General features: G+C 46.1%; 2 protein-coding genes across 2 annotated transcripts in view; both read left to right on the forward strand.

Annotated features, from left to right (window-relative positions):
- Nucleotides 1-1,649, forward strand: part of LOC132571154 (uncharacterized) — a 42,766-nt gene extending 41,117 nt beyond the window's left edge. The window contains exon 14 of the mRNA XM_060237830.1: nt 21-1,649. Coding sequence (XP_060093813.1) covers nt 21-940 — 920 coding nt within the window. The 3' untranslated portion in view covers nt 941-1,649. The remainder of the gene's footprint in view (nt 1-20) is intronic.
- A 3,654-nt stretch (nt 1,650-5,303) lies between these two features.
- LOC132571190 (zinc finger protein 174-like) lies at nt 5,304-18,711 on the forward strand. Its single transcript, XM_060237886.1, has 7 exons — nt 5,304-5,436; nt 6,325-7,228; nt 8,739-8,838; nt 13,932-14,014; nt 15,433-15,562; nt 16,438-16,539; nt 18,046-18,711. Exons 2-7 carry the CDS (start codon nt 6,521-6,523, stop codon nt 18,594-18,596), a joined length of 1,674 nt encoding a protein of 557 aa, XP_060093869.1. The 5' UTR covers nt 5,304-5,436; nt 6,325-6,520; the 3' UTR covers nt 18,597-18,711.

Consider the following 18,711-nt stretch of genomic DNA (forward strand, 5'->3'; position numbering starts at 1 on the left):
TCCTCTATATGTCTCTGCAGGTGATAAAAGGATAAATCAGATTAAAAATCAGATTAAAAAGGAGGACTTGCAAATGGAAGAGGCAGGCCCAGAGGAAACACAAGAGGCGACACTGGAAGTAACTCACTGGAATATTCTGGGAAGATACGATATTCACAAGCAGAGATGGGAGTCCAGTTGGCCAGAGGAGAAGAAATCAGTAGGGCGAGAGAATGAATTCAGCCAGCACGCCGAAAGCATAAACAAAATTAGTCCCATCCACCGAGGGAGAAAGAAGCCCTTGTTTTCCAAGTACGGGAGAAAGTATCGCTACAAGCCAGGAATTGTCCTGATCCGTCCTGGCGAGAAGCCCTTGGAATACCCCACGTTGGGAGAAAGCTTCCAGCAGACAGGATGCCTGGATAAACATCAGAGAATCCAAATAAGTGAGAAGAGATACGAAATCTCTGAGTACAGGAAAACAGATAGCATGGCTGGACATCAGAGTAACCACATGGGAGAGAGGCCTTATCAGTGCCCCGACTGCGGGAGGCGCTTCAGTTGCAGGATATCACTAGAGAACCATCGAGGCCTCCATACAGAAGGCAGACCCTACGAGTGTTCTCATTGTGGGAAGTGGTTCAGACACCGAACGACCTTGGGGAAGCATCAGAAGCTTCATACAGGAGAGAGAGCGCATGAGTGCCTCGTGTGCGGGAAGCTTTTCATTTCTAACGCAGCCCTTACCACTCACCAGAGAATCCATACCGGAGAGAAACCCTACCAATGCCCTTCGTGCGAGAGATCCTTCACTACGAAAGGAGAGTTAACGAGACACGAGAGAATCCATACCGGGGAGAGACCGTTCCAGTGTTTGGAGTGTGGGAAAGGTTTCATGCGGAGAGAACATTTGGTGACTCACCAAAGAACTCACACGCGAAAAACTGTTCAAATGAGCTGAATAAATAAAGCTGCCTCAAGTAGATGCTCCAGAGAGACTTATATAAATAATTCAGGTGTCCCAAGTGTGAGAGAAATTTCTTTGGATGGGATGCATTGTTGTGTCGTTAGAGAATTCGTAGAGAAAGATTAACGATACTCTTGACGGTGGGAGCAGTATTTGATTGCACATCAGTGGGTTCATACACAGCAGGAAACTCAAGGCTGAGCCAAGTATGGGGAAAACTCACAGGGGTACACTGGGTAGCTATCACAAAATCCATATAGGGCATCAACAAAGCTTTTAGACCATCAAAGTTCTCTTTTCTACAGAAAATCTCCAGTAGTCAATTTATATATAACCTGACAATCCAAAGGGCAGAGAAACCATGCGTCTGCACCATGTGTTTCTTACATTTCAAGAATATTGGCAGACCCGATCAAAAAGCAGAGAAACTCTCAGGTGCTCCCCCTCCCCTCCTGATGTTATCCCGTTACGTGTGTCACAAGTTGTGTTATGCGTTTTGGCTGTTTTTCTGTTACTTGAATTTTGATATATTTTAATCCCCCCCTCCCCCTCTGGGTTCATGTTTATATTTTGAAATCTTTGGGGAGACTCACTTTAAGGGGTTTTTTTGCAGGGAAAATGAGCTGAGGAAAGGAGTTCTGCCCGCAGCCAAACTGAGTAAGGTATATGCAGAATAATAAAAAATCCAAAATGCTTTTCTGGATTAGTTCACTGTTGTCTTGCGTTGCCTTTTCACAGCAGGGCATACTTTTATTGCCTTCCCTGGTGCCTAAAAAGCAAGGGCCAAAGGAGATATCTCAAAGGGACGAAGGTTTGTTTTTATCTCAAATGGATGTAGTAGTATTCACAGGTAGACTGCCTCTATCCATGGAGTCTCTAGCATGGGTGTTTGTTAAACTACTCTGTGTTTTCCAAACCACTTAAAATAAGTAAACTAGTGACCTTTCCCCTTTCATATGCCTTTCATAGTCTGTTCTGAACTTATGTTCTGTTGTTGGCCCTCCAAAGGAATTGGCTGACCCCTCTGTGAGACAGGATGGTGGTCTAGATGGACCATAGGTCTGATCCAGCAAGGGTCTTCTGATGTTCTCAACACCTTGCAGTTTTATAGGGTGTCATGCTACCTTAACGATGATATATACATTTTTTTTCTCTTAGCCACTTGTCCATGCTGTTCCTGCTTTTATATATTCTGCCACAATTATGAGGACATCCTACTGTCTTTCTACATTAATAGGTCACTGCCCCTTAAAAAAAGATAGTACAGCATTTGAAAATGTGCAGAAAAGGGCAACAGAAATGATTAAGAGGATGGAACATCTTCTCTATGAAGAAAGGTTAAAGAAGTTAGGGCTCTTTAGCTTGGAGAAACTACTATTGAGGGGTGACACGACTGAGGTTTACAAAATTATACATGGAACAGAGAAGGTAAAGTAATGCTTTTGTCCTTTTCTCACAATACAAGAACTCATGAGTGCTCAGTGAAATGAATGAGAAGTAGACTTAGAACAGATAAAAGGAAATATTTTTAACCCAAAGAGTAATTTTCACATGGAACTCACTGCCGCAGGAAGTGATGGTGGCTATAGGCATAGACAATTTCAAGAAGGGACTTGGAGCAGGAATAACCTTCTGCATGCCAAGCTGTGACACTGCAGGGGCTTAGGAGGGCCTTCTACTGGCTGCCACCACTCTGGTAGGGGTCTGCATGGGAGGGCTCTCTCAATTGCACAGCCTAGCTACTGAGCCAAGCCTCTCTTCTTTCTATTGCCTAAGGCTTCTCCTCCTCCTGGTCCCCTGGGGAAGGAAGGAAAGAGGCAGAGCTTCCTTTGCCCAGTTTCCTGGATCTCATGGGAGAGATACAAGAAAGTACCTTTAAGACCAACAAATGCTAATGATGCCCCTGTATAGATTGTGTGCCCTTGTATAAGTTTTAAAAGAACTTAAAGCATGTTTTACTTTATAAAGTTTAAATCTCTGCTGCCTAATCTTAAATAAGTACACACATGGCCTGGCCCAACATGGCTCGGCCCAACAAGGTCTCATTTATGTCAGATCTGGCCTTCATAACAAATAGGGTTGCCAATCCCCAGGTGGGGGCAGGGGATCCCCCGGTTTGGAGGTCCTCCTCCCGCTTCAGGGTCGTCAGAAAGCGGGGGGAGGGGAGGGAAATGTCTGCTGGGAACTCTATTATTCCCTAGGGGGATTTATTCCCATAGAAAATCATGGGGAATTGATCCGCGGGTATCTGGGGCTCTGGGGGAGGGGCCTGTTTTTTGTGGTAGAGGCACCAAATTTTCAGTATAGCATCTAGTGCCTCTCCCCAAAATACCCACCAAGTTTCAAAAATATTGGACCAGGGGGTCCAATTCTATGAGCCCCAAAAGAAGGTGCCCCTATCCTTCATGATTTCCTATGTAAGGAATTGAAAAGGTGTGCCGTCCCTTTAAATGTGATTGCCAGAACTCCCTTTGTTGTTCAATTATGCTTGTCACAGCCTTGATCTTGGCTCCACCCCAAATGTCTCCTGGCTCCACCCCCAAAGTCCCCAGATATTTCTTGAATTGGACTTGGCAACCCTCATAACAAATGAGTTTGACACCCCTGCTCTAGACTACAGCCTGCCTCCAGCTCAGCCTTCCAGAGAGAGAACCTCCCTGCCAGCAGCCTCTTCAGGAAAGAACACACCCTACCTGTGCTTGGCCCTTTTATATTTTCCTCTCAGGTCCCACCCCTCTCTGGGCTAATTTCCCTCCAGAACCTTGCCACCCAATCAGAAGGACAGAAGGGATTTTTCTACACAATAAACCCTGATTGCAGCTGATGTTTGTGTGGAGATGTAGGCTATCTGTAGTAGCTCCTAGGCAGGCTTCTCTGGGCCTCACTAGGCCCAGGATCATGGCACAAGCGGAGGCTCTACCACAGATGCCCCTTCCTCTGATACGCATTAAACCAACATTGTGGAAACATTTGAGGGGTATTGATCTGGCTTCACTGCTGTGTGACTTCTGATATATCAAAGAAGGTCTCGTCGTTTCTGAGAGAAGCTCTCACCACAATCTGAGCAACGATGTGTTTTTCTGCAGTGTCGATTCTGCGGTGTTGCTGAATGGTTTTTCCACACTCTTGGTATGTAAAGGGTCTCTCCACACTCTTGAGGTCTTTCCGCACTCTGAGTATATAAAGAAATTTTGTTCTTTGCAAAGAGTGTCTGTGTAAAAACCCTGGCTAGGCCTCTTGGCTGCAGACATTCTTTCTCACAGAGATTAGGGTTGCCAATCCCCAGGTGGGGGCAGGGGATCCAATTCCCATAGGGTATAATGGAGAATTGATATGTGAGGCTGCTTTTTGAGGCGGAGGCCTCAAATTTGCAGCATAGCATCCGATGCCTCTCCTCAAAACACCTTCCAAGTTTCAAAAAGATTGGACAAGGGGGTCCACTCCTATGAGCCCCCAAAGAAGGTGCCCCTTTCCTTCATTATTTCCAATGGAGGGAAGGCATTTAAAAGGAGTGTGGTCCCTTCAAATCTGATGGCCAGAACTCCCTTTGGCATTCATTTATGCTTGTCACAACCTTGCTCCTGGCTCCACCCCAAAATCTCCTGGCTTGGCCCCCCCGCAGAGACCCCAGATATTTCTTGAACTGGACCTGGCAACCCTGGGTAAGGGTTGCCAGCCTCCAGGAAAGGCCTGGAGTTCACCCAGAATTACAACTGATCTCCGGACTGTGGTCTGTTCCCATGGAGAAAAGGGCTGCTTTGGACAGTGGAGTCTATGACCTTATACCCAGCTAAACACCCTCCCCAAACCCACCCTTTATCCCTAAATCTCCAGGAATTTCCCAACCCAGAGCTGACACCCTATCCTGGACCTTACTCAGTCTTCTCACTGAAACTACAAATGCTTCTTGTTCAGTTTCCACGCTCTACGGGAAGGAAAGATTCCGGTGGGTAGCCCTGGTGGTCTGAAGCAATGGAACAAAGTTGGAGTTCAGTGGCACCTTTAAGAACAACAGGTTTTAATTTTGGGTATAAGCTTTCATGTGCACACACACTTCTAAGCTGAAGACGAACGCATGCACACAAAAGCTTATACCCAAAATAAAACTGTGTTGGTCTAAAGGTGCCATGGGACCCAAACCTTGCTCTGAGGGAAGGAAAGATATTCAATGCTAACCTCCAGGTGTCTTCCTGGAATTACAGCTGATGTCTGTGTGGAGTACACAGGTCAGTTGCTAGAGTTGCCAGATCCCCCAGGCCACTGCGAGTGTGTAAACAGGTGTGTGTAGGCTTGCCAATCCCCAGGTCCCAGCCTTCCGCTTTCCCAGGCTCCTTCCCGCCCCAGTCAGCTGGTCAAGGGGGGGAGGGGGAAAGCCCCGCCCCCAAAGCCACCATGTGACTTTTCACCTCCGGAGGCTTCAGCCTTCGATTGGAAAGGCATCTTCTTGGGATGGTGTGTCTGTGTTACTTTAAAGAAGTTGGCAGCAACTCGTGAGTAGAGACGCCAATCCCTAGCTTCAGAGTAGCCAGAAAGGGGCGGGGGAGGGAAATGTCTGCTGGGCACTTCATTATTCCCTATCTGAAGATCGATTCTCATAGGGTATAATGGGGAATTGATCTGGAGGTATCGGGGGCTCTGGAGGGGCTGTGTTTTGAGGTAGAGGCACCAAATTTTCAGTATATGACCTAGTGCCTCTCCCCAAAATTCCCCCCAAGTTTCAAAACGATTGGACCAGGGGGTCCAATTCTATGAGCCCCAAAAGAAGGTGCCCCTATTGTTCATTATTTCCTATGGAAGGAAGACATTTAAAAAGGTGTGCTGTCCCTTTAAATGTGATGGCCAGAACTCCCTTGGAGTTCAATTATGCTTGTCACAACCTTGCTCCTGGCTCCACCCCCAAAGTCTCCTGGCTCCACCCCCAAAGTCCCCAGATATTTCTTGAATTGGATTCGGTAACCCTAGGTGCGTGTGTGTTTGTGTTTGTGCCAGAACTAGGTTAGAAACTTCTGGAGGTTTGGGGGTGGAAATGGGATGCAAAACTGGGGCCCCTGGGACAAAAGGGCAGCTCTAGAGGTTGGATTCTTAAGGCATCACAGCACCGCTGGACTCCCTCGCACCCCAAACTCTGCCCTTCTCAGACTCCATCCTTAAATCTTCACAGACTTTCCCAACCAGCAGCTGGCAACCCTGGCTGTCTGTTGGCACAGGAATCACAACCAAATGCTCTTCTTATTGAATTGAGGTGCCCCTCCCCCTTTTGCACTATGTTTCTCTTTTGCTCAGGAAAAAGCTTCCCTCCTTGCAGCTAGAAACACCCCTGGGGGATGGCCTTGGACTATTGGCAGCTTTTGACAATCACCGCTCTTTTGTCTCCCCAGTCAAACTCATCAACTGGGTAATTCTTCCACCTGGAGGATTATAATACCATCCCCAGAAGCAGAATTGGGCCTTCCCTGGCGTTCATAAGAAGAGCACAAGTTGGAGCACAAAACTTTTCTTCCTGGAATCCCTGCCTGCCAGCCGGATTTTGGTTTGCTCTTCAGTTCTGGATTTCAGAGGCAAGGGAGGAAGGTTATGGAGCACAACTTTGCAGCCCCCAACCGAGGAGCAGCAGAAACTATTTGGATCGTGCCACTTGAACATGTGGTGGAAGAACGGCCTGGATGGAGAGCATGGACAGAGGGCAGAGAGGAGCCCTGCAAGGGGCTGCACCAGCGCTGGGGAGCCCAAGGACAGGATTTCTTAAAGGGCCTGGATTCCCCTCAGATGGGGTGGAGGAAGGAGCCCGGCCCCTGGGAGGACACCAAGGCCTTCCTGGCCTCCTTCGAGCAAGTGGCCCTAGCCTGCCAGTGGCCCCGGGAAGTGTGGGCAGCCCGGCTCCTGCCAGCTCTCAGTGGAGAAGCCCAGAAAGCATTCGGCAGCCTAGAGGCCACAGACAGAGAGGATTATGGGAAAGTTAAGGCAGCCATCTTGCGCGGGGAAGCCAACCGCATGGAAACCCTGCGCCAGCACTTCCGGCAGTTCCGATACCAGGAGGTGGAAGACCCCCGCCATATTTACAGCCAGCTACGGGAGCTTTGCCGCCAGTGGCTGAGGCCGGAGAGGCACTCGAAGGAGCAGATCCTGGAGCTGCTGATCCTGGAGCAGTTCCTGGCCATCCTGCCTCCGGAGCTGCAGAGCTGGATCAGGGCCGGCTGTCCTGACAACTGCACCCAAGCCACGGCCCTGGTGGAGGATTTCCTGTTGAGCCAGCCAAGAGCAGCCAAGCCAAGGAAATGGCAGGTGAAGTAGCGGTATTTAATTGGCAGTAATTCCAACCCGATGCAGATTGTAGAAAGAGTTGTTGGCATCATGCGCTAGAGTTGTCAGCTCCAGGTTGGGAAATACATGGAGATTTTGTGGGTGGAGCCTGAACAGGGCAGGATGTGGGAAGGGAAGGGATGGGACTTCAATGGGGTGTGTAAGGCCACAGAATTCACCTTCTTCCAAAGTGGCCATTTTCTCCAGGGGAACTAACAAGAGCAGTTGTGATCAGCGTTCCCTCTAAGCTGAGTTAGCGTGAGCTAGCTCACAGTTTTTTAGCCTCTGGCTCACACATTTTTGTCCCAGCTCAGGAAAAATGGCCCCAGAGCAAACTAATTTATGTAGTAGCTCACAACTTTAATGCCAGTAGCTCACAAAGTAGAATTTTTGCTCACAAGACACCATGGCTTAGAGGGAGCATTGGTTGTAATAGTGGGAAATCTCCAGCCTCTACCCGTAGATCGACAGTCCTATCATGTACATATTCAGTTAAAAATAGATAAAATTGGGCCCTGACCCGGGTAGTCCAGGCAAGCCTGATCTTGTCAGATCTTGGAAGTTAAGCAGGGATGACTAGGGTTGCCAAGTCCAATTCAAGAAATATCTGGGGACTTTGGGGTGGAGCCAGGAGACTTTGGGGGTAGAGCCAGGAGCAAGGCTCCTGTGACAAGCATAATTGTGACAAGCATAATTGAACTCCAAAGGGAGTTCTGGCCATCACATTTAAAGGGACCGCACACCTTTTAAATGCTTTCCTTCCATTGGAAATAATGAAGGATAGGGGCACCTTCTTTTGGGGCTCATAGAATTGGACCCCTTGGTTCAAACTTTTTGAAACTTGGGGAGTATTTTGGGGACAGGCACGGGTTGCTATACAGAAAATTTGATGCCTCTAACCAGGGCTTTTTATGTAGAAAAGGCCCAGCAGGAATTCATTTGCATATTAGGCCACACCCTCTGACCTCACCATTGTTTCACATTTTGAGCGTTCCTGCTCAAAAAAAGCCCTGCCTCTAATTAAAAAAAAACAGCCCTCCCATAGCACCAGATACCCGCAGATCAATTCTCCATTATTTCCTATGGGAATAAATCCCAGCAGACATTTCCCTCCCCCCACTTTCTGATGACCCTGAAGGGGGGAAGGGCCTCCAACCCGGGGGGGGGGGATCCCCTGCTCCCACCTGGGGATTGGCAACCCTACCTGAGAAACATCATGGGAGTCACAACACCTTTAGAGGCCAATGAAATGTATTCCAGCAGAAGCATTTTATCAGTGCAGACTTGCTTCATCAGATGCATAAAGTGTACATCAGGAGCACCTAAACTCCTTTGAGTTTAAGCGACAGAAAATGGGGCTGAGGAGTGTGTTATTCAGGGAGAACTCCAGGCCCCACCTGGAGATGGGTAACTCTACTTGGACTCGCGTTTAATTTTATTGCAGGAGACTAGCACAGCAACCCCTCTCAGGAACTGGTCTTTCTTTTTTCAGGGGACCCACTTGGGCTGCCGGGATTTACAAGAGACCCTCTTCGATCCTGCTGAGGTGCGGAGCAACAAGGAAGCTGAGCAGGTGGAGACCCAATTGCCAGGTAAAGACGCCCTGCCTAGTTCAGGGCTCCGGGTTATTTGGGTTGGAGGGATGGCTCAGGCGTAAAGGCTGGGCTCTTGGGCAGGTGTGAAGAAATGTGTGGTTTAAATCATTACAGTTTCTAAAACAGATTTTTCCACTAAGTGTTTTTCAAAGAGTTTGCCTCCTCTCTTTAGCAGCTTCCTTTTTCTACAAATGTTTTCCTCCCCACATGAATAGATTTCTAGCATTCTTCCTTTGCATCTAAAGAGATTCAGATCTGCATTTAAATGCATGGCAAGCCCCACTCCCCCTCCACACATGGGGTTTTCAAGGCAAGAGGCATTACACTGTGGATTTAAAAAAAATATTAGGAGGGGGGAGGAATAACCAGCACTCTACAAATGAGACAAAAGCAAACACAGAAAGAAGCCTTCTAGATTACCAACACAAAAAGATAAGAAAAATACACAGAATACAAAAAAACAGGGCTTTTTTTTTTTGCAGGAAGGCACAGGAATGTAGTTCTGACTGGCTTGGTGTCAGGGGGTGTGGCCTAATATGCAAATGAGTTCCTATGAAACAATTGTAGCATCGGGGGTGTGGCTTAATATGCTAATAAGTTCCTGGTGGGCTTTTTTTAACAAAAAAAGCCTTGCAAAGAAATATTGTTTAATCAAAGTATTGACAGAGAGCTTAATATTCAGCACATTTTGGAAATTTATTTACAGGTATTACTGAGAGAGAGAGAGTATTGATGGCCTGAAGGATTGTTATTTTCCTATGAATTTTTCTTTGCTTCATACTTAGCCCCCCCCCCCCCCAATTAATATAAGGAGGGTCTTGGCTAAGCGTTGAGTGCCTCTTTGATTTGTCTATATGATAAAATCATGCCATGTTTTTAAAAAGTGTGACATTCTGGCTTTACCTTTGATTGATATGTCGATTTTTCTGCCATGGCTATTTGCTATAGCGCAAGATACCAAAAATGTAATGTTTAACATTCTGCTTATTTCCCACTTTGTGCTATTATCCTGTGGGCTGCCATCCACCTAAAAAGGGTTTGCCATAGCCTGCCCCTGTGTGCTGACCCTGGACTTCCTTGGGTGGCATTAACCAGGATCTCTTGCAGGGGTCCCAGACCCTTTTTGTGCCATGGGTGCCTTTGTGATTCTGGTGAATAATGTTTATGACGTGCATAAACTAAAATACATAGGACTACAAAGGAAACCAATGATCAGTCAGTCAGTCACATTTTATTTGTATCCCGCCCTCCCCGACCAAAGCGCCTCAGGGCGGCTAACAGCAAAAACTCAATACCTACAATATACAATAAATAACAAATAATTACAGTTAATTAAAATCCGTTAAAATTCTAAAAACATTAATACTTTGTGCTACAATCACTGGCAAGTTTACTGGTAGTTTAGTAGTTTCAGCTGGTGAAGGCTGTCTGGAACAGGATGGTCTTGCAGGCCCTGCGGAACTGTTCAAAGTCCCGCAGGGCCCGCATATATAAAAGTAGTTATCAACATATTATTTTAAAAATCAAAATTGTGTTTTATATGCTCCTCTTTAATGCCTTCGATAGCTATTTCAACTTGTTTGAACTTGCCTGGTCTACACTTGGATCCGCCATGCCTGTCTGTGTTATGAAAGGCCACGCAGCCTCATAGAGATGGAACTCCTTTGCATATCAGGCCACCAGTGTTCCCTCTAAACTTCAGTGTCTTGTGAACAAAAATTCTACTTTGTGAGCTACTGGATCAAGGTGGAGGTGAATCCCCATAGAGCCTCACAGAGAGTTAATAGCTTCAGAGTCTTGTGAGCAAAAATTCTACTTTGTGATTGGGACCTGCTGGTATTAAAGTTGTGAGCTGCTGCATAACTTATTGTGCTCTAGGGTCATCCTTCCTGAGCTAAAACAAAAATGTGTGAGCTGGAGGCTAAAAATCTGTGAGCTAGCTCATGCCAACTCAGCTTAGAGGGAACACTGCAAGCCCCCCCTCCCCGATGTAGCCAATTCTCCTGGAGCTTACAATAGACCCTGTATGAAGAGCCCTGTAAGCTCTTGGAGGATTGGCTACATCAGGGGGTGTGTGGCCTATTACATAAAGGAGTTCCTGCTACAAAAAAAAGCTCTGGATCCATGTAGAGGTAGATCCCCAGAGCCTGACAGAGAGTTAATAATAGATTCTGGTAGTCTTTAAGGTGCCACTTATGGTGATCAGCTCTGGCTTGGGGGATTCCCATCTGAACTGTCCAGATTTTGCAAAACTTGAACCAGAGTCTCGAGGCGGCAGGAGGAAGGTGGCGGGCCTAGCTTGCCTAAGAAATTATAGATGTTTGTACGCAAATGCTAGAAGTCTTCGAAGTAAAATTGGTGAGTTGGAATGTTTAGGGTTGGGAGAAAACATAGACATTGTGGGAATTTCAGAAACTTGGTGGAATGAGGAGAATCAGTGGGATACGGTGATTCCTGGATATAAGTTATACCGGAAGGATAGGGAGGGAAGGGTTGGAGGTGGGGTGGCTCTGTATGTCAGAGAGGGCATATGGTCCAGTAAGAGTGTGGTCAGAGAATTAGATTCCCTTATAGAAATGTTTTGAGTTGAAATAGAGGGCCCAAAAGGCGATTTAACTATGGGAGTTTGTTATCGCCCACCAAATGAAAAGACAGAGGACGACTATAATATGATGGAAGGCTTAAAGATGGTGGCTAGACGAAAAAACTGTGTCATCATAGGTGATTTTAACTACCCGCAGATTGATTGGGTCAATATGTGTTCTGGTCGAGAGAAAGAGACTGAGTTTCTAGATGCTCTCAATGACTGTGCTATGGAGCAGATGGTCACAGAACCTACCAGGGGTGGGGCAATCCTGGATTTGGTCCTAAGTAATGCCCAAGACCTGGTGAGAGATGTAAAAGTGATCGCACCGCTTGGGAGCAGTGACCATAACGTTATTGATTTCACTATTTGTATAAATAGGGAGTTGCCCCAAAAGACCAGCACAACCACATTTAACTTTAAAAGGGGCAAATTCTCTGAGATGAGGAGGCATGTGAAGAGGAAACTGAAAGGAAAGGTAAATACAGTCAAAACCCTTGGGGAAGCTTGGAGGCTACTTAAAAACACAATCCTAGAAGCTCAGATAAAATATATTCCACAAGTTAGGAAAGGTACAAACAGGTATAAGAGAAGGCCTGCATGGTTAACAAACAAAGTAATGGAAGCTGTAAAAGGTAAGAAGGACTCCTTTAAGCGGTGCAAAGCTAGTCCAAGTGAAATTAATAAAAGGGAACACAGGCTATGGCAAATCAAATGCAAGACTGTGATCAGGCAGGCAAAAAGGGACTATGAGGAGCATATTGCAAAAAACATAAAGACCAACAATAAAAATTTCTTAAAATATATTAGAAGCAGGAAACCAGCCAGGGAGGCAGTGGAGCCCTTGGATGACCAAGGAGTCAAAGGATTACTGAAGGAGGATAGGGAAATGGCTGAGAAGCTAAATGAATTTTTTGCCTCCGTCTTCACTGTGGAAGATGAGAAGTGTTTGCCTGCTCCGGAACCACTTATATTGGAAGGGGTGTTGAAAGACCTGAGCCAGGTGGAGGTGACAAGAGAGGAGGTCCTACAACTGATGGACGAATTAAAATCTAATAAGTCACCAGGTCCGGATGGCATACATCCAAGAGTTCTGAAAGAACTCAAAGTTGAACTTGTGGATCTCCTGAGGAAGACTCAGCATGGGTTCTGCAAGGGAAGATCTTGCCTCACTAACTTGTTACATTTCTTTGAGGGGGTGAACAAACATGTGGACAAAGGAGACCCGATAGATATTGTTTACCTTGACTTCCAGAAAGCTTTTGATAAAAGTTCCTTATCAAAGGCTCCTTAGTAAGCTCGAGAGTCATGAAGTAAAAGGACAGGTCCTCTTGTGGATCAAAAACTGGCTAATTAATAGGATACAGAGAGTGAGTATAAATGGGCAGTCTTCGCAGTGGAGGACGGTAAGCAGTGGGGTGCCGCAGGGTTCAGTACTGGGTCCCATGCTCTTTAACTTGTTCATAAATGATTTGGAGTTGAGAGTGAGCAGTGAAGTGGCCAAGTTTGCGGATGACACTAAATTGTTCAGGGTGGTAAGAACCAGAGAGGATTGTGAGGAACTCCAAAGGGATCTGTTGAGGCTGGGTGAGTGGGCGTCAACGTGGCAGATGCAGTTCAATGTGGCCAAGTGCAAAGTAATGCACATTGGGGCCAAGAATCCCAGCTGCAAATACAAGTTGATGGGGTGTGAACTGGCAGAGACTGACCAAGAGAGAGATCTTGGGGTCGTGGTAGATAACTCACTGAACATGTCAAGACAGTGTGCGATTGCAATAAAAAGGCCAACGCCATGCTGGATATTATTAGGAAGGGAATTGAAAACAAATCAGCCAGTATCATAATGCCCCTGTATAAATCGATGGTGCGGTCTCATTTGGAATACTGTGTGCAGTTCTGGTCACCGCACCTCAAAAAGGATATATAGCATTGGAAAAAGTGCAGAAAAGGGCAACTAGAATGATTACAGGTTTGGAACACTTTCCCTATGAAGAAAGGTTAAAACTCTTGGGGCTCTTTAGCTTGGAGAAACGTCAACTGCGGGGTGACAGAGGTTTACAAGATTATGCATGGGATGGAGAATGTAGAGAAAGAAGTACTTTTCTCCCTTTCTCACAATACAAGAACTCGTGGGCATTCAATGAAATTGTCGGGTTGGAATGGATAAAAGGAGGTACTTCTTCACCCAAAGGGTGATTAACATGTGGAATTCACTGCCACTGGAGGTGGTGGCGGCTACAAGCATAGCCAGCTTCAAGAGGGGGTTAGATAAAAATATGGAGTAGAGGTCCATCAGTGGCTATTAGTGTGTGTGTGTGTGTATGTGTGTGTGTGTAGGCCACTCTGTGACACAGAGTGTTGGACTGGATGGGCCATTGGCCTGATCCAACATAGCTTCTCTTATGTTCTTATGTTCTTAAACGAATAAATTGATTCACTTCCATTTCAAGGGAGGAACGGATGCACTGATTCCTTTTCTAAACCCTCACCCTTCCATCTTTCCCAGGCAGTGGAAGCCAGTGGTGCCCACGCTCCAGTTCATCGCTTCCTCCTGGAAGTCAGGAGAGGATTGAAGCTGGGCAGATGGAGGTATGTGATGTCCAGGTGGGCCAGTCTGCAGTCTGCAAGGCAAGTGCCACTCCCGCTTTCTCCCACTTGTCTGTGATTAGCTCAGGTGCAGGTGGGCAGCCATGTTGGTTTGAGGCAATAGAACAAAGATAGAGTCCAGTGGCACCTTTAAGATCAACAACTATTCTTCAAGGTATGAGCTTTGGAGTGGACGCATATTTCCTCAGATACATTGAAATGGAAGTTATCAGTTCAGAGTTTTGACATAGGCAAAGGTTAAACAGCAAGAACAAGCTAAGAATATATGGTCACCAGATCACCATGTGTTTGAATTTAATGGCGGGGGGGGACGGTATATAAATAAATACATCAAAATAAGAGACAGATTATTAAGGTTGTCTTTCTTAATTCTCAAGAGCAATAAACTAACTTAACCCCATGCCTGAGAGGAGACCAATGGAATCTCATTGTAGATGTTGGTCAATACCAGGTTCACATTTTTAGTATTGCTTCAGGCATAGGTAAAATGGTATGTGATGCCAATAATATCATAGCCATCAAATATTGCCATGTGGCGGGCTTGATTTTTATTATCAAGATGGAGTCTCCTGAACACGAGCCATATCTATTTTATTGGTCAGTAAGATTTGCAACAAGTATTGGGACTGAGACTTGTTTTCATCCTCAGTATTCATTTGACATATTCAGATGCAGTCCCTTATACCCCTTTAGTTCTGAGAGGGACTGTTTGATTAGTTGTTTCCCTGTGTGTAGGATGGCCAGGAGATCCTATGGTTGTCTGGCAGCCGGAAGTTCTAGCTCCTCAGCATTATCCATGGTGCACTACGAGGAAGTGAGCACCCCAAAATTATGTATGAGAAACAGAAGATAAAGAAGTCCTTTTCTCCCTTTCTCACAATACAAGAACTTGTGGGCACTCAATGAAATTAATTAGCAGTAGGCTTAGAAAGGATAAAAGGAAAAAGAATCATTAATATGTGGAATTAACTGCTGCAGAAATTATGGACAGCTTCAAATTGGGATTGAATAAACATATGGAGTAAAGGTCCATAAGTGCCTATTAGCCAAAAGGTATAGATGTTTGGGGCAAGGATGCTCTATATTCTTGGTGCTTGGGGAGGCACGGGGGGGGGGGGGGGCTTCCAGAGTTCTCGCCCTGCTGGTGGGCCTCCTGATGGCCCCTGGGTTTTGGCCACTGACACAGAGTGTTGGACTGGATGGGCCACTGGCTTCTCATATGCTCTTGTATTCTTAAATGGCTCAAAGGATGCTGTGAAGGTGAGGCTTGCTTGAAACGGTCTAAGATTTGTGCGAGGACTGGAATTGTTTTAATGTTCAGAGTTCAAGGAAGAGTTCAAGGAAGCGCATCTTTGCGTTCTCTCTCATGCAATGCGATGGGGGCATTTCTCTCTTTCCAGGCACTGACGACGCTTGAGGAGACAGGGGTGTCTTTGCACAGGACGGAGCAGCATCTGACCCAGGACCAAGGCCAAAGGACCATGTTTTGGCAGGTCCTGCCAGACACCAGTGGGAAAGAAGATTCTTTGGGTAAGGGTCTTTTCTGCCAAGGCTCATGCTGTCCAAACAAAATCAGCATCTATCAAGTCTCCATATGTAGAATCTGAAAGAGGAGATAGAGACCAATCTGCTGTTTCAAATTTGAAAAAATATACACATGAAGCTGCCTTGTACTGAAGCCTTGGGCCATCAAGACCAGTAAGACTGAGAGCCGGTGTGGTGCGGTGGTTAAGAGTGGAGGACTGTAATCTGGAGAACTGAGTTCTATTCCCTTGTTCCTTCTCCACACAAAGCCTGCTGGATGACGTTGGGCCAGTCCTAGTTCTCTCAGAACTTTCTAAGCCCCACCTGCTTCACAAGGTGCTTGTTGTGGGGCAAGGAAGAGAAGGAGATTGTAAGCCACTTTGAGACTCCTTCAGGCAGAGAAAAGTGGGGTATAAATCCATTCTTCTTCTCATGCTCAGAATGGCAGTGGCTCTCTCGGGCCTAAAGGGAGGGGTCTTTCACATCCCCGACTACCTGAACCAGCCGTCCATCAAGTCCAGCATCTTGTCCCATGGAGAGGCCAACCCTTTGCCTTGCAGGGCCAAAAGACAAGGTAAAGAGGCTAAGGCCTTCCCCTGATGCTGCCTCCTAATACAGGTCCTTTGAGGTAGACTAACTTTATGTATGGAGGTTCTGTTTAGCCAGCATGGCAAGTTGCCATCAATACCAAGGCTGCATGTTTTTCAGACACAGGTGCTTTTTTACCTGCCAGATATGTGATTGGGTATTACATTAACCAATTTCATGTTGTAATTTTATACTTATATTTTTGTACTGAAGGACAACTAAAAGCTGATCGCTAAGTATTTTGGAGCCATAAGGCCCAATATTAATTCTTTCTTTCTCTGTCTGCACTCAAGAGGCAGTTTTGGTTCCCAAAGGTGGGAACCACCTGGAGAAAGAAGAAAATGTGTCATTCTGGTTGCCGGAGGAAAAAGGGACATTCACAGACCAAGATTCAGGTAAGGGATCCATCAGAAGGCTGGGGAGCACACACCCCCAGTCCAATATTCTCTCTAAGCAGTGGAGTCTTGTGAGCAGAGTTTCTACTTCGTGAGCTACTAGCATTAAAGCTTTGAGCTAGTGCATACATTAGTTTGCTCTGGGGCCATTTTTCCTGAGCTTAGACAAAAATGTGTGAGACAGAGGCTAAAAAACTGTGAGCAAGCTCACACTAACTCAGCTCAGAAGGAACACTGCCTCGGACATATCCCTCTGTTTCTTCTTACCCGGAAATCCTTGACAGAGATTCTTTTATTACTCCTCTTGCTGAAAGCAGAATGAATTTTGCAAAGTGCCAGAAGCATCAAAAGATGGTTTTGAGCAGGGCTTTTTTTTATAGCAGGAACTCCTTTGCATATTAGGCCACACACGCACACCAATGTAGCCAATCCTTCTGTGCAAAGAGACCTGTAAGCTCTTGGAGGATTGGCTACATCAGGGGTGTGTGGCCTAATATGCAAAGGAGTTCCTGCTACAACCCCCCCCCCCCCCCCCGGTTTTGAGATTCCATTATTTAAAGCATAAAGCTTCTAGTCCTTAGCATCTTTGGGATTTATTTATTTAGGGGAAAAGTCAGATTTTTTTCCCTAGGTGGTCTACATTTTAAAAAACACAAAAAAACCCTAGATTCCTGACAACAGCTTATCAAGGAAGAATCATAGATTTGGAAGCATCCATAGAGGCCATCTACTCCAACCCCCACCCCCGTTCAATGCAAGATCACCCAAAAGCTTCCCTGATAGGAAGACAATTCGAATGGCTGGGAGAAGGAATGAGTACTTTAAAAAAAACAGTAAACGTTATAATTTGTGGTTATTTGTTATATTGTTTTGTTTTATTGCTGTTAGTGTAATGTATATTGAAAGCTTTCATAGGCCTTTACCTTCTCCCCCCCACACAACAGACACACTGAGAGAGCTCTCCCAGAGAGCCAGTTTGGTGTAGTGGTGAAATGTGTAGACTCTTATCTGGGAGAACCGGATTTGATTCCCCAGTCCTGCTGGCATGGCCTTGGGTTAACCATAGCTCTTGCAGAGCTGTCCTTGAAAGGACAGCTGCTGTGAGAGGCCTCTCAGCCCCACCCACCTCACCGGGTGCCTGTCGTGGGGGGAGAAGATACAGGAGATTGTGAGCCGCTCTGAGTCTCTGATTCAGAGAGAATGGCGGGGTATAAATCTGCAATTCTTCTTCTTCTACATAAAATTTTAATTTGAAATAAAGAGCCACAAATGACTCCCAAGCCACCAAGGGGGCATCACTGACATAGCCCAAGCAGCTACAGCAGCAGTCTTTTCCCTGTGTTTCCACTTGAGCCAGTGCTCTGGCACAAGTGGACCTTTAGTGCTGGATACAACCCATAGGGGGAAAGGGAACACCAAGTTCCAGAACAATGTAAAAACTCTCTCTCTCTCTCTCTCTCTCTCTCTCTCTCTCTCTCTCTCTCTCTCTTTCTCTTACTCCTGCAGGTGTAAGTCGTTTCCAAGTGGATAATCCTTCCAGTGGGGGAAATAAACCAGGGGTCCCAGAGAAGCCCCAGGGGGACATAGTGTTGACACCTGAGATTCAAGTGGAAATATGTGAGTCCGGAGGAGAACAGAGGAAGAAATCCTTGCAGGGGCAGAATTATTCCCATGGTCTCTCAGAAGGTCTCGGGGCTGTCTCCAAGGGAGCTCATCTGATGCGGAACCAGAGTGGCCATATGGGAGAGAGTGGGAAAAGCTTCACTCCAAAGAGGTTAAGGAGACGTCTGAAAATCCACCATGAACAGACAACTTACACGTGCCCGGTGTGTGGGAAAAGCATCATATGGAAGCGAAATGTGAACAGACATCTGAGAAGACATACAGGAGAGAACTCGTTCATATGCCCTGAATGTGGAATAAGCTTTTCTCGGATGGATGACTTGTGGAGACATGGAAGAAGTCATGGAAGAAAGATGCCTTACGAATGCCCTCAGTGTGGGAAAGACTTCGCACAAAAGAGTTTAATGGTTAAACACCAGAGGATCCACAAATGACATTACCAGCTGAAAGTAGAGTTTTCGTAGCTTCTTAGGTGGTCTAAACTTTGGTGGTCTTAAAGGTGCCACTGGACATATTTTGTTATATTAAAGGAACACCACATTGTTTACA

This window comes from Heteronotia binoei, chromosome 5 (genome assembly GCF_032191835.1).
Source record: "Heteronotia binoei isolate CCM8104 ecotype False Entrance Well chromosome 5, APGP_CSIRO_Hbin_v1, whole genome shotgun sequence".
NCBI classification, from domain to species: domain Eukaryota; kingdom Metazoa; phylum Chordata; class Lepidosauria; order Squamata; family Gekkonidae; genus Heteronotia; species Heteronotia binoei.